Here is a 23,094-nt window from a genome sequence, read left to right on the forward strand (position 1 = left end):
CAACTTTATTATCAGCAAGACTATTGCTATCAATTATTTGATAATCCATGATTTCATATACACTAATGGATATTACACTTTCATGAATTAAACCATAATAGATTAGTAGTACACTTTCATGTTAATTTTTATGTTATAAGGTATATATTATAGCATACTAAATGACATTAAAAATAGAGAAAATAAAACATAAAACATGGTTGATATGATCGCCATGGCAGGCGACATGTCAATATGTCGACATGACACCCCTCCACCGACTTGGATCGCTGTGATGACATGACAACTATGCTTTGTACTATTACTATCACTTTTGTTTAGGGTAATCTTGGCCAAAACTTTGTTTAATTTGTATGATCCAAGCCTCTTTTTAAAGGGGTTCCATCACCTTTCCAACATCTTGCAAATTAAATTCCATGCTCCTCTTTTTTTCTGGGTGGGGGGGGGAGATTTCAGCATATCTCCAAATTTCCACATGGAGTTCTCCTCATGGTGAAGAGATTCCTTCCTCTCTTTCTCTTCTTCTAGTTAATGATTTTATCTTACTTCTGTATCCATGATTCTGGATCTGGAACAACAGATCTCAATCTGTTCAGAATTAATCTGAAATTTGAAACATGATTCTTCTTAGAAATGGACAATCAGATCGTCTTCTAGGGCCCATCACCTGCAGGTTTTGAAACCCTCCAGCATCAGGGTTTCTTGAGAATTCTTGGTGGATTCCATGAGCTCAAAATATTGATTTCTGCAGGGACCTACTCTTTCTCCTTTCTCATATCCTAATAATTTTCTATTTAATTGTTTCAGAAGATTTGGATATCTTTGCCCAATTTGATGTTGTCATGTTGTTTTACTTGAAATCCTAAACTCTTATTCCATCACGAGGCTCTGGCATCAACATGGATCTAATTCATCCCATCATTTCCACAGGAAAATTGAAAGCAAAAAAGATAAAATAAGAAAGTAACACAATAAAAGTGATTTAGGAGTGGCCATGATAGGTGAAAAGCTGAAGAAGAACCATTTGAGGTGGTTAGGGCTTGTACAAAGGAGGCCACCGAATGTACCGATAAGGAGTGACAGTTTGCAGATTAGCAATGCTAAAAGAACAAGAGGTAGGCTGAAGTTTACTACAGAGAAGAGGTGAATATAGTCATAAGGATGTAAATGGATCGAATTCAGTCGGATAGTGGCATTATCATATTTGAATCTGATTATTTTCTGATGGATTCGGATAATATCCTATTAGTTTTCGGACGGATTCAGATAATCCTATCCGTTGACATCTTTACCGTTTTGTTGATAAGGGTTAGAGTTGAGACTTCAGCAAATACCCTTTCTTCTACTCTTCTTAGTCTTTGATTTTCTTACGTTTTCAACTTTTGATTATATCTTGTATTTATGTTAATAGATATGTGATTCCATGTATCCCAATGCATAAAACAATATATAAAAACCAATAGAAAATCTAGAAAAAGAATCACATTATCTTAACTTATAAAATTATAAAAATAAAAAAACTTAATCAGATAGACAGACACAAAGATATATTTCAGAGATTTTATTACCGTCGGATTGTTAAATGAATCGGATAATAATAGGTCGGATAGGAGGATTATCATATTCGTATCCGATTAGTTTTCGGAAGGATTCGGATTCTCCTAAACGGATACGAACACGGATCGAATACGGATTTCCAAATATCCGTTGACATCCTTAAAAATAGATAAGCATGCCTTAGGTTTAACAATAAAAAGGTCTTTAAAGTTTAAACTAGGTCGAACAGTGACAAGTATTCATGTATCCCACCCCCATTTAATTGAGAAAAGCTTAGTTGAGTTGACATGCAAAGTGGCTAAAAATAAGATACCTATCAGATTTATGTTTTTGGAGGCCAAAATTAAAAAAATAATTACAGGGACAGGAGAGATATTTTTCTGAATCTGTGAGGGAATTCAGGAATGTAGCATTTTTTCTCTTTTGTATTTGATTCAAACTGGTAGTTTACATGTTATTATTGACCAGTTTTAAATTTTGGTTTGTTATACTCAAGCTTCAAGTGGTCTATACCTTATTTTGAGAAAACTAAATCCAACCCCAAATCTAATTCACACTTCTCCTTACATCACTTTTTTCGGGTTTTATTGGGGGGAGGAGAATGGGTAGGGATTGCCCATTTTGCAATATTTTTTGGTTCTCAGAAGCTATCGAGCAAACCCAAAATAGCACAAATCTGATACAGCTTGTGAGACTAATGGAAAAAAAAAATGGTGGCAGTGTATTCATCTATGATGGAATTTACACATTTTGAAGTTCAAGAAAAAGAAGGTCCCATGAAGTCAATGTAAATTACTGCTTCATTATTCCATCAAAATCCCTACATGGTATGATGGTTAGAGATCTATTCTATCGGTGTAACTCCAATATAACCAGCCACTCCTCACCCTAAAACACCATAAACCCCCACTAGTAAATTCAAACATTTGCCTACATACTGGTAGTGATCAACCAAGCTTTAGACATTGATTTCCTCAACCCATCTCTTCAATCAACAGCCATAGATCCTCCACCGATACAATGTCCCCTCTAACCCTACCATTTACCTAATTGGTTCATCATATTTCTCACTAACAAAGACACGGCATCAGAGAATTTAGTACAATTGGTAGACTTGAGATTGGTCTTTTAAGACCCCGATTTGATCCATCTGAGTTGCTCAATCACTAGGTCAGTAGGTTGGACAATATAAGGATAAACTTGACCAATCAAAAGGACGAGGTGAGTCAATCAGAACCTTAACCAATTTAACCAACCTAATTTATCATTGTGGTTGCATCAAACTAGGAGTACAAATAATTTTCTAATCCTCCGACAGAGCCATAAGCCTACCGTCCCCCAAAACCCAATAACAGAGCCCACACTCCAACCTACAAGTATTACTCATATTGCACTCAGATTATCTACCAAATAACCACTTAGATTCTTCCTGATCGTAATTCTTTTTTTTTTTTGGTGTGTTGTGTGTGTGTTTTGTAGGATAAGTCATAAATATAATTCACTTGTCAATATAATCATATAAACATAACCAATCCTGGCTCATTGCTTTCTGGGGCTGAATAATGGGTTTGTATTGAAAATAGACGAAACAAGAACAAGATGTGGATGAGACAACATCATTGGGATCCAATATTATAGAGGGGGGGAAAATAAAAATACATAATTCCACTGCCAATAAACTCAACCCTTCACAGCAACCTAAACAATATAGACAATCGAAACACCATTATCACAATGAAAAACACACACACAATTAGCACCCAAAAAAATCAGTATGTTGTCTATATAGACAATCGAAACACCATTATCACAATGAAAAACACACACACAATTAGCACCCAAAAAAATCAGTATGTTGTCTAAACAAATTGGAAGGTACTACACTGACAAGTGTAAGGGCACATAATTCATTGGGATCAAATATGCTGATAAATCAATCCCATGCCAAATCAAAAGGCATCTTCACAATGCTCGTAACACTCAAAGCGATGTTTCTATTCACCCAAAAAAAAAAACACTCAAAGCGATGGCATTTTTTAGCATTCTACTATTTTTAGAGCCCCTATTGTCCTCGTCTATTGGATATCCATCTTCAGCCACTCAATTTTGTGCTTTTGCCTACCAGTTTCGGGAGTAAGTTCAACTCATCTCCAATCATGTCTTTCCTCGTTTTTCCACATCCATATAAACTTCCTCACCATGCAATTCATTCTGTGCTTCATTAAACCTATTTTCAATAGGCGAAATTAAGAGAAACATCTCAAAAATGCAACAAATGTTATATCAAAAGCAAGCTCAATGCAAATCATGATTGAAATGCCAAGAAACAACCTTCAGGAAACAACGCTTCAACTTTTTTGCTCTCTATTCCCCCTCCCCTCTTTTCTTTTCTTTTTTTTTTCTTTTTTTTTTTTTTTTTTTTTTTGGCAAACAGCCAAAACACCAAATTGATCACGAAAAAAATCATCCAATATATGAGGAAAAAAAAAAGTAACAATCACAATAAAATTCCCGCACCTATTCACACCCCCCCCCCCCTTTAATTGGCAAACAGCCAAAACACCAAATTGATCACGAAAAGCATCATCCAATGTATGGGGAGACAAAAAAAAGTAACAAGCACAGTATAATTTCGCACCTCTTCCATCTCACGGAGAATGACGTTACGCTCGCGGTTGATCCGATCCTCACTAAAGCACGAATTTTGTAATATATCCGCGAGAATGTCAAGTGCCTTGGGCACATCGTTCTCCATGGCCTTAGCGTAATACGTGGTCTGTTCTCTCGAGGTATATGCATTTAAGTGTCCTCCCATGTTCTCGATCTCCTCCTCCAAAACTCTGACAGACCTTTTCTCCGTACCTTTGAAGATCATATGTTCAAGGAAATGCGCAGTACCGTTCGTCTCATCGGTCTCAAACCTACTCCCCGCATCGATCCAGACACCAACCGTGGCCGTCTGACACGCTAGGTTCGACTCCGTTGCAACACGGAGACCATTGGGTAGAGTCGTCACGCGAGTTTCAGGGGCCGATAGGATCTTCGTGTGATCTACGAGCACGGGGTGAGGCGAAGCGTACTTGAGAAATCGAGGATCTGAGTTCTCTAATCGCTTGAGCTTCGATTTAACAGCTTCTGCAAGTCTATCGTAGATCATGACATTGGGAGGTGGAGGTGATGGAGGATATGTTGGAGATGGTGAAGTCTCAACCGCCGGAGAATTGGAGGAAGATCGAACGGATTGCAGGAAAGAGCGACTAGATAAGGATGATGGTTTATGAGACCTGCGAGCTAGGGTAAGAAGCTGCTTAATCGCCATGGCTAAAGCTTCTGACGATTCTAGGTTTAGGGTCAGATATCCCCTTTCGGGCTCCGGTGAAGCAGGTGGTGGAGAATAGTCGATGGGAGGTAGAGAGGAAGCCCTGATAGGAGTCGAACTGTACAAAGAGAACGCGATGAGAAAATTAAGGGCGATGAATCTCGAGTTAGTAAAGTCTAGAGATTACTTGAGTGTGCCAGGTGTGACGTACGCACTCTACCTCTACCTTGTACGTGCTACAATTGGGAAATTTACTTTTTTTGTTAGCTACAATTGGGAAATTTACATGATTACACAATGTAAGGTTTGCTCTTACAAAACTACCCAAAACAATGTTCCTCCCTCAACTAAAGACCTTTTTTGACAGTTTTACCCCCACCTCTGCTTCTCTGTAAAATCACGGTTCTTCCGATGATGTAAGACCATTTATGTGGCTTTTGAGTTGCTTATTTATTAATTGGTTTATTATTTACACTCATTGTAAGACCATGTTTACGAGTATATTCTGTTTGGAAAGTAATTTTCTATCCGGGAGTGTGGCCTACACCAATACTCTCATATGTCTATCTCTCTCCTCCTTAAAACAAAGGGCAAAAATTATCTTTTCATCTAAAGAGGAGAGAGATAGACTCATGGGAGTGCTGGTATAAGCCACACTCCTGGACAGAGTTCTCTTTCCCATTCTATTTTTAATGGTATATTTTCTCTTGTTCCATACTTTTGTCGATGACAAAGGGGGAGACAAATCTATGAGCTAAAAAAAGCTACAATGAGCAATGTGTGAGCTGAAAAGCTATATTTGTGTAAGAATATTTGTGGATAAAATGGCATTATTTGGTATAAATTTGTGGCTATTAAAAGAGCCAAGTTTGTGTAAGCTAATGAAACTATTTTAGTAATATTCAACCATCTCAACTCCCAAGCAATCACACCAAAGACTTGAGTTCCTTCTGGATTTACTTCTTGATCAATGACAATTGTTGCATTGTCATTATATCGTATTATCATACCTTTGTCACATTTGAATTCTTTCTAAATATGATGGCAAATCATGTGTACATATTCTTAGGGGGATTAGGGGGAATGTTTATTTATAAATATGTCTCATGTGTGAATGTTATGTTTGCCCTTAAGAAAAACAAAGTGGGAGAAGCTCTTAAATGGAATATGTATAGGTAGAAAGAACGCTACATGGTCGTGTGAAATTCCTGTTGTACCCCATGGAAAGGCGGACATTCTTGAGGGTGCGACGGTCATTTCATGCGGTCCTGTGTTTAGACATAGAGGCCATATGCCGCATGCAACGAAGCAACGTTCTCTTTCCCATATTTATTTCTGCAGTATCTATTAGCATACACATTTTTTCCCATACTTGGGCACTTGTACATTGTCTGAGTGAGAGTTATATGATTGAATGATATATTGTGGTGTTTTTTCAATAATAGCTTATCATCACCAAAAAGGGGGAGATTGTTGAGGTAAAGGATGTCATGAGTAAAATTTGTGCTTTTTAATAGCTTTTACGTTTTGGTGATTACATTATGTTTGTGTATGAAAAAAATCTTGCTCTTCCAAGTGCTTTGACAAGTATATAGGTTCTAAGCATTGTGAATTGTGTCCTTGAATCTAAGTATAAAACTAGAAGATATCACGTTGCTCAAAAGATTTTATCATGAAATAGTAGAGACAAATGTGAAGATTAAGTCAAGCCATCCATAAGGATTCAAGCAACTCGAGCCAAGATTGAAAGAATTATTTTTGTTTGCTTAAATGTAATCATATGCTATGGTTTTCATCTTATATTTATCTAGATTATCCTAAGATGTATGATCCCATGTGCTTAGGCTCAGCTTATCACCTATGACCGTAAACTGAAAAACCTAAGTTAGCTAGTCATAGTATAGACTGACTAAGCCAAACTGGACCTAAATGGTTGACATTAATCATAAACCTTGACTTACCCCTTTTGGTAACCTAAATGAACCTTATATTGGTTCATTTAGCGTGGCATAAGAACCAACCAGAAAATATGTCTAAGTGATATGATTTAAAATTGATGAAGGTCATTGACAATATTGGCTGTCTATTGAGTAGCCAACCGGTTTTGAGTGGAGTCGTCCATCGATGAGTATCATAGCGGTCAACGACTACATGATCTGTTGGTTACCAGGAGCATCTATAAGCAAACTGACATTGAAATGATCGACCGGTTCATCCACCAGTGGAATTCGAAGAGGTGCTTCTTTGTAATCTACAAGGTGGCAACTGACCGACTTTGTATAGCGGTCGACCGAAGTTTAAAAGTTAGATTTGTTGGAAAACATAACGGCTAGTACTTTGACCATTGGAATTTGCTCTATAAATAGAAGAATAGTCCGAGTTTCAAAATGTTGACGAGGGACAAAATTGTGTGAAAAGTCGGTTGGGCTAAAACTTGAAAATCCCATTACCGACCTATGTGCTTAAACTTGTAAATCAAGCAGCCATTAGTATATGAGCTTTCAGCGTGCTTATTTGTCTGTAAAAGATGTAACTTGTGTTTTGGCCTTTGAGCCATTGTGTATCACTTTCATAGTGATTGTGTGGTGAAGGGTATTGAGGCCCTGATCCTTGTGTGTGAGTTGTTTCTCTACCTTGCAAGGATACTGTGTTTGATCTTGGGGAGATCATTGTGCGCATGTGTTGTTTCTCCTACCCTTCAAGGAGATTGTGTTAGTGGAATTCCAAGGGGCTTTGGAATGGACGTAGAACAGTATTGAGGTCATGCTGAACCACTATAAATTATGTGTGCCCTCTTCTCTTCTTTCTTATCTCCTCCATTTACTTTATTGAGTATTTGTTTAACTAACGAATCATTGGAGTTTTGAGAAAGCGCAAAAATAAATCAAATTGAATTAAGATTCCGCATTACCCAATTCACCCCCTCTTAGGTTGCCTACATGATCAATAAGAAAAAATAAGATGATTGAGAATGAAAAATACTATATAGGTGACACATGCATGCATGTTGTCTTAGATTTTTTGCAGCTTGTAAGTCTTTACTTGAACTAATTTCCCACTCCCCCCTTATGCCATTTTTTATAACTCGTACCATTTTATAGGTGAACATGTTTCAATTTCTTGTCTCATGTTGCAATACATCTAACTGTTTCAACAAATGCAATTACATTCATTGCTTACGAATGGTCAAGGATAGAAAAGAATCAATATTCTTTTTGAAGGGGAGGGGGAAGCTGAACATCTACGGCCTTTTCTAATGTTTGGTGTTCACCTTTTTCTCACTTGTAGCTCTCAGTGTTGGTGGGCATAGATGCTAATGTCATTCCATGACATACATTTGATTTTCTTGTGCTGAGGAATGTGGAACTTCGGCTCTCTAGGAACAGTTGGATGTTTCAGAGACCTTCAAAACAAAACCACCAAAAAAGCAACAAAAACATAAGAATGAGAACTTTTTTCTTCGAAGTTTGTGAGTAGGCAGAGCAATAGCCCTCCTGGTTTGAAACATGAAAACAACCACGTAACATCTTAAATGGTATGGAACATCACCCCATATAACATTTGTGGTTAACTACTTACCTTTTCGGGATGAAAGGCCTATCAAAGTAGGGCATGGGTTGAGCTTTTGGAACAAGCTCTCTTCTCAGCCTCCTGATCTCTTCTTCTTCTGCCAACTACAGGTCACAAAAACAATGTTGGATGATTATACATAAAATGAAACCAAATGATGCTGTTATCATGATTCAGTTTTATCTTTATTATTTCCACTTACCTTCTGCTGTCTTTCTCTTTCTAGTCTATACTGCTCAATAAAGTTCAGTTTCTCGGAAACCTGAAGATTGAACATTTTCTGTGAGTGTTAGGGGAAAGTCATATATTCAAGTACAACAAAATAGAGGAATAAGCTAAAAAGTTTAAGACTGAGAGTTAGAGGAAATTCATATATTCAAGTATAAAGTTTTGGTGCAGATCCAGTCATTTCCTTATCATTGGGAGTTTGATAGAACCATAAATGGATAACAGAGAGTTTCAAACATAAGAAATAAAGGATAAGTCTCCAAAACTTCCTTTGTCATAAGAGCAGAAGAAACTTATTGTTGCGATCATGTCTACCTATTTGTCTACTGTACTGGACTCATCTTGCAGCACTACTTAAAAAAAATTACAATTCCATGTTTATCATCAGAAACTTACATGATGATCAAATCCAGCACGTTCCACTGCCCTCAGATCACTATGAAGCTTCAAGTCCATTGGATTCGTGCTTTCTTTTACTGGAGGCTTCACTAAGCACTGTGATTTCAATAAATCAGAAAATGGAGATATCAGTAAACACAAATATTAGGACATAGAACTTACATTCAGTAAACATCAAAATTTTATATTTCCCACTCTTTTTGATAAGTAAGAGTTATTTTTGAGCACCAAAGAAATCCCAAACTTGATTACTTAAAATTCTTTGATATCCATACCAGGATTGACCTTAGCGGTACACAAAAATTCCTCCCCCCCCCCCCCCTCTTTGATAAGCAACAATCATTCAGTGGACAAGACATCCCCAACCTTGATTACATAAAACTACATGACTAAGGTCATTTCCATACCAAGATTGACCTTAGTGGTAAATACAAATAGTTCCCTGTCCAAATGATTCTGGACTAATCACTAAATTTACAAAAGTTTTAAGACTTTTTTTCTAAAGAAAAAAAAAGGAGAAAACTCTAAAATATAAACAAAAAACATATAAGTATAGGACTGCGTGTGGTATATGAGATAAGATGCTGGATACATGATCTCTGCCAAAAAAAAAAAAAAAAAAAAAGGGAAACAGCAGAAAGCAAATCTGAAATATCATCGTCAAGAGACTTGAAAAGAATGATGATTTTTAATCATTTTGACGGAACTGTGAACACAGATTTTTGACTTTCCTCATCATATCTATGACCTGTTTTTCAATTTCTGGAAGAAGATCCCACTAAAACAGATTTTACCTCTAGAGGAAAATTTTAGTAAAAGGAATATAGCAGCAGTTTTCCTATCTAAAGAATTCTGTCAATTAGAATGTGTCTTGCCATCATAAAAACCAGAGAGTATAAGAAACTGAAGATGCCAAAGCATTCCATAATGTTTTGTTGATAGTCTATCGCAGAAATAGATTGAGGAAATATTTTGGGGGTGCATCTGAACAGAAAACCTCACCTCTGGTTCATCTGTTGTCCAAGGGAGGCCTTGTGCGATTGGAATCCGCTGTCTTTCCTCCTCCATAATCATATCTTGCACCTTCTTGAGAAACTCTTCTTCTTTAGACCTCCCTCTTTGCTGAAATGTGATACCCACATTTATATAATTTCATGTTAGATGGAGCCATGATCGAACCAATTGTAATATGTCCTACTCAACAGAACTAAGATGCCATTCACACCTTTGAGAATACAATAATAATATTAATTTCAAGGTCACCGAATTTTTCAATGTCAGACTACCAAGTCTAGAGTAATTATTTTTCTTTTTCAGCAACAAAAATGAAATCATCAAATAAATTTTAAAGATGAAAAGTTGGGGGAAATAGAAAATCAGACTAATTGAACAGGTGGTTGTATATTTCAGAAATGATGAGATTGCTATTTACAGTTAGGGCAGTTATTATCTATGAAGCTTTCATTACATATCAGTGCAATTTGAAGTCCCATTTCTTGGAAATCACAGAAATCAAATTTGATCAATTTAAAACCAACTTTCTTTGGCTTTTGGGTCATTCATGACGATGGGTACCTCTGTTTTTAGTTGAAATGGTTGTAGACTGGTCACTTTGAGCTGCTGCTTCTTCCACTTTCTTCCACCAAGTGATGTTAACGACTCAGAGCTCTGAAAATGCATAAATGTTTAGCTCTCGAAAGATAAAAAGCTGATAAGATTAACGATTACAGACTGAAATTGTTAATTCAGGGGCAGTGAATTTCTTACATTCCGCCTGCTCCTACTCCTTCGGCCTTCCCCTTCCCCAGATGTCCTGCTTGTGAAAGTAAAGCTTAACAACAGAAGGGAAACGCATAAGAGTCAGTAATAATCAAATAAAAGTGGACCAAAAGATATCGCTTTTATGCCTAGGATTAGGTCCTAACTAACCTTCCTTGGCTACTGTCCAATGAAGAAGAAACCCTAGAATCCAAACGGGAATTCTCTGCAGTGAATAACAGCTCTGATAGATGGAAAGAAGATGAAGAAGCTTCTGTTTCAGGGGCCTTAGGTTGCAATCCTGGTAATGCCCACTTCGATGGTTTCTTAGCACTTTCATTCCCTGCGTCTTCATTCTCCTTCGAATCCTTGGAACTCGGAATTGACAGAATCCTCTCAAATGCTTGTACCAAATGCAAAACTCTTCCAGAACCCGCTTCGGGAATACTGTTCCTGGCTTCCTCGAGCAATCTGTTCCTCCTCCTCTTGATCTTTAAACTAACCTTTTCATTTGACAATTCCTCCTGATCGTAGTTAATTGACTCATTCGGTGAAGACCCATTACCTTCCATAGATTTTTCATCTGAAACTCCAGGAGTTTCGAAGTTCTGAATAATCGGGTTCTTATGCTCATGTTCGGTATCAGCTATCTTGCAGTTCTGCAACTCATCCAAATCAGGATCCCGTTCGACGCTGCCCCTATTCTTGAAGAAGTCTTCTTGAGACGCTCGGAGATTCTCGTAAGCAACACAGGGGCATTTCTTGAGATTGCCACCCACCTTGTCTTTGCATTTGCAGGTGACGGTTGAAGCAGTCGTCTTCGATTTCTTCTTGGCCACTACAAATTTCCTTTCTTGAATCTTGGTACGGGGAGAAACGATCTGAAAAGAATGTTTCGGGCCAGATTTCTTCGATTTCTCTGATTTGACAACCGGAGACTCTGCTTGTTTCTGCAGAGGACTTCTGCTTGAGCGATTGGGATTCGAATTTTCAATCTCTGAAGCTTTGACCCGAGATCTGTGTTTATCTTTTGCAGGAGTCGTCATGGTCGCGCAGTTCTTTCCGCCCAAATCCATCAGAAGTGATGGTCGGAAATCGCTGAATCAGATTCTTTAATGGTACGAAGAGGGTTTAGAGTGAGCTTTTGGATTCCTGATCGAGTTTTTGTGTTTTCGTTGAAGGTGTGAGGAAGATGACGAGGCCGCTGGCTGAAAGTATACGTTAGGTCCGACACTCTTGTAACGGCTAGTTTTGTGGGGAGTTGTTTGCCAGCGTTGGATGTTTATTTAAAATTTTGTTTCATTAGGAACCGTTGGATTCGAGTGATAATAAGGCTTAGAGTGGTGATTTATATAATTGTTAACCGTTATGGTTCCTTAATTTGTCTGGGGAGATTATGGAATAATGGAAATACTCACGTTTTGATTGGATGAATTATGAAATAAAACAACTCATCGACAATTGTCTGGTGTCTCGTTACCTATGATTCTCTGTTTATAAATCTTTGATATTAGCCGTTGATTACTAATGAGGGACAGATCCACACCCTCGGCTGTGGGTCCTATAGCCCAGATGTGGGTTTCGATCTCTCCCACTCGTCCCAATGTGGGGACAGGATCCAAACTCAAACAAAAGAAAAAGGGTGCATACCCATGCGGCCATGCTCACTAGAAGGTACCTTACCCCTTCCCTCTTCCATCCCAAATTTTTATCGTATGCGGTTCCCGATTGGTGCGGTTTTCTAGTGCCTCTCACAAGAGGAGGGTGGACCCCACCCGGGCGGAGTGTTCGGTCAGGTTCCCCGGGTGGTTCCCACCCCCTCTTGTGAGAGGCACTAGGGAACCGCACCGGTCAGAGAACCGTAGACGATAACGATTCATTCCCCCCCCCCCCCAAAAAAAGTAAAAAATATATGGGCTCATGTTCTCTGTCCCGCAGCGCAAGCTATGCCCAGACACATGGACCGGCCACTCAGGGGGCAGGGTGGTCATTGCACCCACCCCCATGTGTTGGGTGCAACCTGCGCCCCCGGCACAAAGAACATTCTCCTAAAATATATATAAAAGTTCCCAATTCCTAAAAAAGAAAAAGGGTGCATGTTTACATGGTTGTACCCCCTCTCACAATAGCGGGTATCATTTTGAAACAAAAACCGAAAATCGATCTCATAGAACCATACCAAATCGTACCATTACAAATTCGGTACAATATGATATGAAAAAATGGTATCGACCACGGTATGGTATCGGTTTCTAAACTGGAACCGTTTGATATGTACCAATACCGTACCGTATTACTGTATGGAAAATGATCACCCCCAGTACTGGGGACGCTGCTGTGCGCATCGTACGGTGCAGCAGCACCCATGTGTGCACAGTGGGCCACACCGTGCACACATGGGCGCTGCTGCGCCACACAATGCGCAGAGCAACGCCCCCACTACTGGAGGAGATAAAGATCCATTACCGTATATGAAAAAGAGTTGGAAAACAACACCTTCTGCTTCGCAATCTTTCTCTGGCGTTTTCATGGTTTTGTCACAGAGTTCAGTGAACTCCGATTCTTTTGGTGGCGGTGGCATCAGCGTAAGAAATGATTATGGTAGGGTAGAATCACTTATTAACCCAATGGAAAATTTTACCGTCATTTGGAAATTCTTGACTATGCATTAAACCTTGCACCATGGACATCTTCTCTTCCTCCTCCACCTCTTCTTAACCTCCTCTGCCGTCAATTTAAGGTAATTACGGAGCTCTTCAAATAAGTTGTTTGCTATTCTTCATGGCCTCCTTCCTCAATATGGATCCTCTACTGTCGAGCTGCTCGGCACGACCGTGCTGCCTAGACACAGTGAGGTGTGCAATGACCGCCTTACCCCTGCTCGAGTGGGGGTAAGGTGGTCATTGCGCGCCTCACTGTATCTAGGTAGCTTGGCAGCAGAGGATCTGGATCCCTCCTTCCTCCGTACGAAATGCTTTTTTCTCCTGGCCACCCCATTTGCTAAATCTGTGGCGAGCTCAGCATCACTGATGCCTTTGGCGCGAGAAATCACGATCTTCCCTCGTGTAACAGTCATTGAGAAGCATTATTGAAGGAAAGAGGAAGAACATGATTGGTAATTTGTGAGGTTGGGGGAAGATTTGGGGCGAAAAGAAAGGAGCTTAAAGTCTATCGGAGGTGGTGTTGATCGATTTGGATTTGATTTTGATGAGCTTTGAGTGAGGGAATCAATCAGGTCTTATTTGCTCTGAAGAGGTGTTTCGACCTTCCAGCCAAGCAAGAAGACTAGTGAGATCAAAGATGAATGAGATCTTTCTGCAATGACATTGAGCATACTTTTTTGAATACTGGTTTCAATATCGAATTTATATTGTTTTATGGGAAAAAGATCTCTGTTCGGGAGTGTGGCCTACGCCAGCACTCCCATGAGTCTATCTCTTTCCTCCCCATGTGAAAAGACACCTCTGCCCCCTTGTTTTAAGGAGGAGAGAGATAGACACATGGGAGTGCTGGCGTAGGCCACACTCCTGGACAGAAAACTGCTTCTCTTGTTTTATATACCATATATATATCGTACCGTAACCGTACTGAATTGATACGGTATTTTTCTGCAACGACAATAAGCATATTTTTCTGAATACCGTTTTCAATATCGAATTTATATTGTTTCATATACCGTATATATATCGTACCGAAACCGTACTGAATTGATATAGTGCTAGTATTAGATATGTAGACATTATGCGATACAATATGATATTGGTATCTAATACATGTTTTCTGTACCGTACCAAAAGCGTACCGATTGACATCTTTTTTTGGGGGTAAATTACACGTCACCCCTGGTTTTCAAACGAAACTCAAATCACCCCCTGGTTTTTGAAAAAACTCAAATCACCCCTTTACAGTAACGGTGTTAGTCTGTTGTTAGTTATTGGTGTGAAAGGACTATTTTACCCTTGTACTAAACCATTAGAATTAAATTTACAATACTACCCTTCCTTCATCTTCAACATTGGTCAAGGATAGTTTAGGGATTTAAATTTATTTAACTGGCTGACATCATCACTTAACAGCATAAAACTAACAGTGGGGACTAATTGTCATATTGGGGTCAAAATCAGGGGGTGATTTGAGTTTTTTCAAAAACCAGGGGGTGATCTGAGTTTCGTTTAAAAACTAGGGTTGATGTGTAATTTACCCTTTTTTTTGTGGTAGGAACCGATTGACACCCTAGCCGCCCTTTTGGGCTGTCACCCCTATTGGCCTATGCGCCCTCAGTAAGATGTTATCAAAAAACAAACAAAAAAAATCAACGGCATAGAGCATCCATAACATCAAAGTTACTCCTACAAAAAAAAAATTTGGGGGGTAAAAACTCCTCCAAATTTTTTTTGGTAAAAGACAGACTTATTTATTAAAGCGTGTCTAGCGCCAGGAATCCGAATTACAGAGATCCGAAATTCAAGGAGTGGAGATAAGCCAAATTGTCTCACACGCTAAAGACAGAGCCTTCCAAGCAAGAGAATCAGCCACACTGTTAATCTCTCTTGGGATATGATGAAAAGAGCAAACATTAACATACCCTACAAGAGCCTTAATATCTTGGACATTAATGCTGAAAACCTCAATAGGGGGGGGGGGGGCTTGGAATCATTGAGAGCGGTGATGATGGTCAAGCAGTTCGACCCCACTTCCACCCCCTCGATGCACTCCGATATACAGTATAGCAAGCCATCATGAATGCCCAAAGCTTCCCCTTGCAGAATGGAAGAGAAGGTCACTGGCTTAGAGACAGCTGTGACGAGCTCCAATGAGTGGGAGCAAATCACCAAACCAAGACCCCCTTTAGTCGCATCACCCGCTGCGTCCGTGTTAAGCTTGAAAGCAGGGAGGGAGGGAGGTGACCATACAATACTAGCAGGAGAGGGAGAAGGCGAGCGAGAGACAACTCCTTTGAGACCTCCAATCGAAGAGATGAACTCAAAAGAAAGGTTCTCGGCATGCCTGATGACTTCTTCAGGGGATCTATTAATACCATTAAATCAGATCATTCCTAGAGCACCAAATGCCCCAATAGAGAAAAGAGCTAATGTAGGAAGTCTCCCTGATTGCTTGCTTGCCAGTGATACCCCATTCTACCCAATGATTTATAAACCCAGACAGACTAAGATCTCGTCTTGGAGGAGAAAAGGACAGTGAGGAGCCAAACCAGATTGCTCTGGCATAGGGGCAGTCCAAGAGGATATGATTGAGTGATTCCAAGAGGGCTCCACATCTGTGGCAAGCAGGATCAGTAGGAGAGTGACGACGCACAAGAGTCTCACCAATAGCAAGGGCATCATTTGTAGTTCTCCAGAGGAAGTTCCTGATCTTTGGCAAGGTGTGGCATGACCAAATTTTTTTCCTCCTACAAATTAAAGTACAGAAAGACATGAAATCCCTATCCCAATCATACCATTATTACTACTAAATGTTACATTCAGTGTATGCACGCATCTTGTAAGAGACCCGAAACCATTAAATAGAACTCCAAACATACTAACTATTCTAGCCGGTTCATAGAGACTGTTGTTCTGTTTGTTTTTTTTCTATGTCATAATGATGATGTGTCCAGCGAATAATTATCACCTCCAATTCACGGGTACCTCCAATTCCTCTAATAGGGGGAGTGGACCCCACCTTGGGTAGTGTTTTCAGGCAAGGGCTAGGATGGTCATTTCTACCCCCATGTTAGGAATTGGAGGAATTGGAGGGGGTAGCGAATTGGAAGGGACAACGATTCAAGTCCAACTGTCGTCTGAGATCTTTATTATTGGGGAAAATTACGTTTACCACCTCTGTATTTTGAATCTATTACGTTTATCACCCCTATAAATTAATCTATTTCAAAAATCTCCCTGTATTTTGAAAAAACCTTACAACTGTACCCTTACCGTTAGATTAGAATAGTCAAGTGATGATGTCATTACCCAATTTTAATCTAATTGCCCATACCACCCTTAATAAATTCTCATTCCTTATTTACCCCCACTTGGAATAAGTAATATCATTTTTTTACCCCTAAAACATCATCTTCTCTAAATGAAACAAAAAAAAAAAGAAACCGAGAGAGGACCTTCATCGCCTTTGAACCTTCATCCCATCTTCGATCAACCGACGCCACCATCGCCAACCGTTCCCAACAACGACGTCGCCATCACCATCGTTGAGGACCGCCACCGTTTTTCCCCTTACACTGCGCCATGGCTACTCTTCCTCTGCTGATTTGAAGTGCTCACTTACCTAAGTCGCCATAGCTCAACTTCCTCAACTCTCCTGAAACTGTAAACAATTGTTTTAATATTTGGGAAAAAGATCCTCTTTTCATTATGCAAATTTCCATTCTCCATGTAATCATAGATTGCGATTCTCTGATCTCCAGCTAAACAATATCCTGTCAAGGGAACAAGATTTGGATGTCTTATCCGACCAAGGTATTCGAACTCCCTTGCAGTTTCTTGGTCAGTCATGGTGGATCCATATACCAAAATCTTTACAGCTACATGGATACCTCCAAGTAGGAATCCTCTATAAACAGGCCCAAATCTCCCTTCTACCAACAGAGTTCCCCTATCCAAATTTGAAGTTGCAAATAAGAAGTCTGCAAAGGTGAAGTTCAGCAAAGGTTTCTCAAAAATTACTACGGGGGCTGATGTCGCAACCTTTACATCAGCAACCCAAATAGTTGAATCAGTCTGAGTTCTGAAATGAGAATGGATCGGAGATGTTCTGATCTTCTTTGTATGATTGTTGCTTAACTACCCACATTCTAGATTTCCTTCTACACCCAAAGGCTAGGCAGAGCAACCCTACCAGCAAACAAACAAGGGCAAAGGATATAGCTAGACCAAGCTTAAGTCCATTATGTGTGGTGGTTTTCCTCTGAAGAGGTTTGGGTTTGCAGCAATGGGGCAGCTGAGTGATCCAATGAATGCAGACTCAAGGGTCTCAGGAGAAAACTGTGAAGTGCAGAGAGTAAAGTTTTTGTAAGAGAAGTTGAATTTCTGCATCTTGGGTAGTTTCAGCAGTATAGAATATGGGATTTCCCCAGTTAAATTGTTTTGTGAGACATCAAGAACTTGTAGAGGAGCACGGAAGCGATGAAAGCATGTCCACTCTCTTCGGCTAACACAATGGATCAATGCAGGGGAGAAACACCGAGAAGCCTAAGCTAGCTATCAGCTGCCGTACCCCAGCGGAGTGACGTCTTCTTATCGAGATGAACATGAGTAGTCAAGCCCTCCAATGAGATCATGCGCCCTAAGCCTGGCTACTGTTGTGTGTTCCGATCCTTCCAGTGAGAGCTTGTGACCATTGCAATGACCGCAATATGCTTAATCGACTGTCTCTCTTGCCTATTGGATCAAAGGGTGGTCGTCGTCGAAGCAGCAGGTGGTCGCCTCGCCTGAGCAACAAGTTCTTTGAAATCCTTCTCGCTCCAGGTAGTAGGTATGCAACGGTAACGAAGGGTGGGGTTAGTTTATTAATAGAGAATAGGGAAGGGCAAAACTGAATTTTCAAATTAATAGGGAATATGGAAGGGCAAAACTGTGTTTTCAATTTAAAATTAATGGAGTTAGCATTCAAGGGTATGGATGTAATTAATTAATTTATAGGGGTGATATATATAATAGATTCAAACTATAAGAGTGGTAAACGTAATTTTCCCTTATTATTGTATTGTTTTGGATGTTTGGCTCTTTTGAGGTTGGACTTGTTTTGAGACTTGCTTCTTTGTTCATTTTAATAAGACATGATTTGGTATAATTTCTATTTCAATTTTATTGGGTGATTTCTGTTTAAAAAATGAGAAAGCATTCTATGTGGGGGAGAGAGTAGAGATCACGCGTTTGCAATAGCCAATAAGAGCGCACGCATTGGCATCTTGAGGGCAAAATTTCTGCTTTTCATGGCGTGCAGGGTGGTCATTTCGCCCATTGTGTCTCGGCGTGGTGAGTAGACCCCCCAAAGAACATTTTTCCTTTAAAAAATGTTTGACTTGATTCTTAAACTTTGTTTTGGAGACATGGAATTCAAATGAAATAGTGTTTCAATTTTGAAATTGAAATTGATTTCACTTTTGCTTTTTAACAAGCACATAGTTAATTTGATGGGTAAAACAATAATTTTATGTTAAAAATAAAACAGCACCCTTCTTCTTCTCCCTATGGTCTTCCACCACCACCTTCCCAGCTCTACCCCCTCCCCTGCCACCCTCTCCCAAAGAAATATAAAGAAATTGAATTACCAAATGAATTTCTTATTCTTGAAATATTTCTGATTAATGCAATCAAAACAATTACAATTTTTTGACCAAAAATCTATTTATTTCCCCAACTCTACCTTTCTGCAAGCTAAGTGTCCAGCGAATGCTTCATGAGGTTGGAAATCGGTTTGTTCCACCCGAGATCTTCTGCGGCTTGGTATCTTTCATCAAGTGGGTAATGGCAGAGACATCAATCCATGGACAAATTTTTGGATTCCTTCTATCCCCCCTCATTCCCCATGCACCTTCATATGTTGACTTCTTCATTGATCCTCATTCCCGAAATTGGATCAAAGAGAGGTTATTCCACTGGTGGCCCCCTGACGTGGCTTGTAGGACTCTATCCATCCCAATTCCTATTTTCCAATCTGAGGATCACATAGTATGGCAAAGTACCTCATCAGGAATTTTTTCAGTAGCCTCAGCCTATTCATTGGCGCTCGATAAGGATTCGCAGCCAATTGACAAGATGTGGCTAAAAGTTTGGCACCTCCCAACGGCTCCTAAGATCCAGCACCTGATATGGAAAACACTCCACCAGAAACTCCCTCTTCCAGATCTCTTAAATCTTAGAGGATTCAATCAAAACCCTCTATACCATATTTGCCAGCAACAGAAGCAAAACTCCTCTCATTTGTTCCTCATGTGCGACAGAGTATGGAATATATGGAGACAAGTTGGCCTGCTTCATCTCTTCAATAACGTCGACATTCGCTCTGGAATTATCTCGGCTCTACACAGTCCATACAAGACTAATAGAGACAACTGGAGTCAAGTATCTCTCTTTTGTAGCATCATATGACATTTATGGACTGTATATTGGGACTTAGTCTTTCGCCAGGTCCCTTTCAATCCTGCAGCCATTACACTCAGAGCAATAACGACTGCTAGGGATCAGGAACAGAACTACAGCGAGCCCCGGAGGCAAGAGGTAAGATTGGTTCAATGGCTCCCCCCGACAACACCTTTTATGAAGTTCAATGTCGATGGAGCAAGTCAAGGCATGGGTGGGGTTTGTCGATCATCCACTTCCTCTTTCATTTGCAGTTTCTCTCAAGGAATAGGATGGAGCTTTGCCTTGGTTGCAGAAGCATTAGCAATACACAAAGCCATGCGAATAGCTCTTCAAATGGGTATCTCCTCCCTCATCGTGGGAAGTGATAATCTCCTAGTGGTTAATATTCTACAGAACAATACTCCAGAGACACCTTGGAAGATCTCTTCTCATTCACGACTGCAGAGTACTAGCCTCTTATTTTAATCAAATCTACTTTGTCCATACTCTTTGTGAAGCTAATTCGGTTGCGGACATGTTAGCTACCGTTGGAGCCTCCTCTCATAATAGTCATGTTTGGCTTGATTCCCCTCCCCCCGAATGTATTCTCCCTTTGTACTCTGACTCTTCTGGAACGTTGTTCCAACGTTAATAAAGTCTTTTTATAAAAAAAAAACCAAAAATCTATTTATTGATTATTTCATAAAATCAATCCGAGATTGAAATAGAAATCATACCAAATTTGGCCTAAGTTCCGAAATGTTGTTGTCCATTCTATTTCCAATTGGGCGGTCTATTGGCCTCATAAGGGGTATTTGGAAGTCTTTCTTTCCTAGGGATCTTCTAAATCTTGTGCATCCGTTTTTGACAATTGAGACTTAATAATTTCCCTCACGTCATGGGGTGTTCACATAAAAAATTACATAAATAAAAAATAGGAAAAAAGAACGCTACATGGTCGCATGGCCCCTGCGCTCAGACACAACCCCCTGAAACGACCACCCCACCCCCTACAAAATGAAAAATCCTCCCGATCGATCCCCCTATGTGTCCCCTCTTTGACCCTCACGCTATTATTGCAAGGGCCACGTGACCGAGCAACATTCTTCTTACCTAAAAAGTATATGTCCATTTTATTATAATGAAATTAACAACCCACAACAAAGTTGGTGGGTTGGCACATTATTTTGTCATGTGAAAGAGTGATGTGATATTTCTAATGCCTAACGGTATCATAATTAAGAAATAATTTAAATAGGCCACTTGTCAAAATTCAGCCTCACATTCTATTATTTACCTTCCATCTACTTCCATGTGTTTTTATCAAAAATAAAATAAAATGTACTCCCTTTGTTTCCACGTGTCCCTTATAACCCTAGATTTTTTCTCCATGATTTGTTTTGGTATGACCAATTTTGATTGAACTGAAACTTGACATGTATGCAAAAGTTCTTGAGATCCACCTGTCTACAAAGTTTCTAAAAGTTTCTACCCTAAACAATCTAAGTAGATCTAAAGCTTACTTGGACAATCCACCAAAATAGTTCTTTTTTTATTAGGGAAAATTACACTGTCACCTCTTGAGGTTTGTATTAAATACAAAGTGAACCCCTATGTTTCTAAATTATACACCCCCCCCTAAATTTCCACTTTGTTAATTAAGTGTTACGGAATTGGTTAAGTTTTCCCTCAAATGATTAATATACCCTTAAGAATGTGAGTTTATCATTTTGCCCATAGGGCATGCCTAATACCTTAACGAAGGTGTTTGACCCACCCCATCACGGTTTCTCCTCCCTCCCCTAACACTTAACTAACGGAGTGGCTGTATAATTTAGAAACATAGGGGGTCGCTCTGTATTTAATACAAACCTCAGAGGGTGGCAGTGTAATTTTTCCTTTTTATTATTATTATTTATTACATTCTCTTTTTCTCATATTTCAATTTTGTTAGTCACGTGTTGTCCTCAAATTTAAAAGGTAAAATTAAACTAACAATAAGAGTTTTTTTTTAGGCACAAATAATAAGAGATTAATGGGGACATTTTGAGGATTTTATAATGAAATTAATGATGCTAAGTCTACTATTGTTATTGTATTAGGGAGAGGGTTCTCTGAGGAAGGGCATAAGAGAGCGCACCAATGAGGTATGATAAAACAATACACTACATTTACCCCCCAAAAAAAAAAAAAAATCAACACAATACATAGGAAAACAGAGGTATCACTTTATGTGTACGGGAAATAGATAAAGACAAAGAAGACTAGTATACCTTCCCCCAACGGCTCAAACAACCTTTTCACATTTTGATTATTAATTGAACAATACAGGTTTATTTCCATTATTTCAAAGCCAGAAGGGTCCATCGTTCCTCAGTTGTTATTAGCAAATAATTGGGTCACCTGTAAGCCACATTTCAAATTTGGAATCGTATTGTTGATTTGGATTGGGCTCAGTTCATCCTTAAAATTTTTTTTTCTGGCTTGGTTATCTCACTTAGCTGAGCCATTCTCTTGATGATACCGGCAAGCAATACCAATAGAGAAAGAAATCTGTTTAGAGAGCAAAAGGAGAGAGAGGGATTCAAACCCTCGATAGTTTTGAAAAAAGAATTACACCGATTGTCAAGACTGGAGCTATCAACCACTCAACCTCGATTCTAAGGTTTTTGGGATCAGATCGCTAGGTTTCGGATCTGAGAAGCCGATTCTAGGGGTTTTGACACTGATTCCAGATCAATATGGACCAATCCGGAGTTTAAAATCCTTTCCTAATCAATTTAACGAGGAGAAATAGAACCCAAGAGCATTTTCATAATAATGCTTACCCATCAACCCTGAGTCCGGATCCTCTACTTCCGCCTGCCCCTACTTCCATGTGCGCCTCACACAGAATAGGATGCACAAAGACCGCCTTACCCCTGCCTGAGCGCCTTGCCCGAGCGGGGGTAAGACAATCTTTACGCACCTCGTTGTGTGTAGGGTACACATGGAAGTAGGGACAGGCGGAAATAGAGGATGTCGATTGCACCAACCCTCGTATTGTTGACTCTATCTCAGGATTAGTACTAGACCCCTAGCATTTGCCTTGGCAATTTTGCCCTTCTTGAGAACTTCTCTTGACGGGTTTGACTCTGGACCATTGAAGTGATAAAAAACCGGACAATGGGCCAAGTGGCA

General features: G+C 39.5%; 2 protein-coding genes across 3 annotated transcripts in view; both read right to left on the reverse strand.

Annotated features, from left to right (window-relative positions):
* The window catches only part of LOC122671284 (probable mitochondrial-processing peptidase subunit beta, mitochondrial), a 38,389-nt gene extending 33,385 nt beyond the window's left edge, over positions 1-5,004 (reverse strand). Inside the window, exon 1 of the mRNA XM_043868412.1 lies at positions 4,196-5,004. Within this exon, the coding sequence (XP_043724347.1) occupies positions 4,196-4,876 (681 nt within the window). The 5' untranslated portion in view covers positions 4,877-5,004. The remainder of the gene's footprint in view (positions 1-4,195) is intronic.
* A 3,026-nt stretch (positions 5,005-8,030) lies between these two features.
* Positions 8,031-11,983, reverse strand: LOC122670652. 2 transcript variants are annotated; one of them, XM_043867607.1, is made up of 9 exons: positions 11,003-11,983; positions 10,841-10,904; positions 10,649-10,741; positions 10,076-10,195; positions 9,071-9,169; positions 8,649-8,708; positions 8,456-8,550; positions 8,182-8,279; positions 8,104-8,140 (listed from the first exon to the last, which is right to left on the reverse strand). In XM_043867607.1, exons 1-9 carry the CDS (start codon positions 11,905-11,907, stop codon positions 8,130-8,132), a joined length of 1,545 nt encoding a protein of 514 aa, XP_043723542.1. In that variant the 5' UTR covers positions 11,908-11,983; the 3' UTR covers positions 8,104-8,129. The 2 variants fall into 2 exon arrangements, with proteins under 2 accessions (XP_043723541.1, XP_043723542.1); XM_043867606.1 differs by having other exon boundaries at positions 8,031-8,279; positions 11,003-11,982.
* Positions 11,984-23,094: the final 11,111 nt, after the last annotated feature.

The sequence above is a fragment of the Telopea speciosissima genome, chromosome 8 (assembly GCF_018873765.1).
Source record: "Telopea speciosissima isolate NSW1024214 ecotype Mountain lineage chromosome 8, Tspe_v1, whole genome shotgun sequence".
Lineage (NCBI taxonomy): Eukaryota > Viridiplantae > Streptophyta > Magnoliopsida > Proteales > Proteaceae > Telopea > Telopea speciosissima.

Coding starts and splice junctions, on each gene's coding strand:
- LOC122670652 (XM_043867606.1), bottom strand. CDS start 11,907: ATGGATTTGGGCGGAAAGAACTGCGCGACCATGACGACTCCTGCAAAA. Junction 10,196..10,648: donor CATTTCAACTAAAAACAGAG/GTACCCATCGTC, acceptor ATCACATTTCAG/CAAAGAGGGAGGTCTAAAGA. Junction 8,280..8,455: donor AGGCCTTTCATCCCGAAAAG/GTAAGTAGTTAA, acceptor TTTGTTTTGAAG/GTCTCTGAAACATCCAACTG.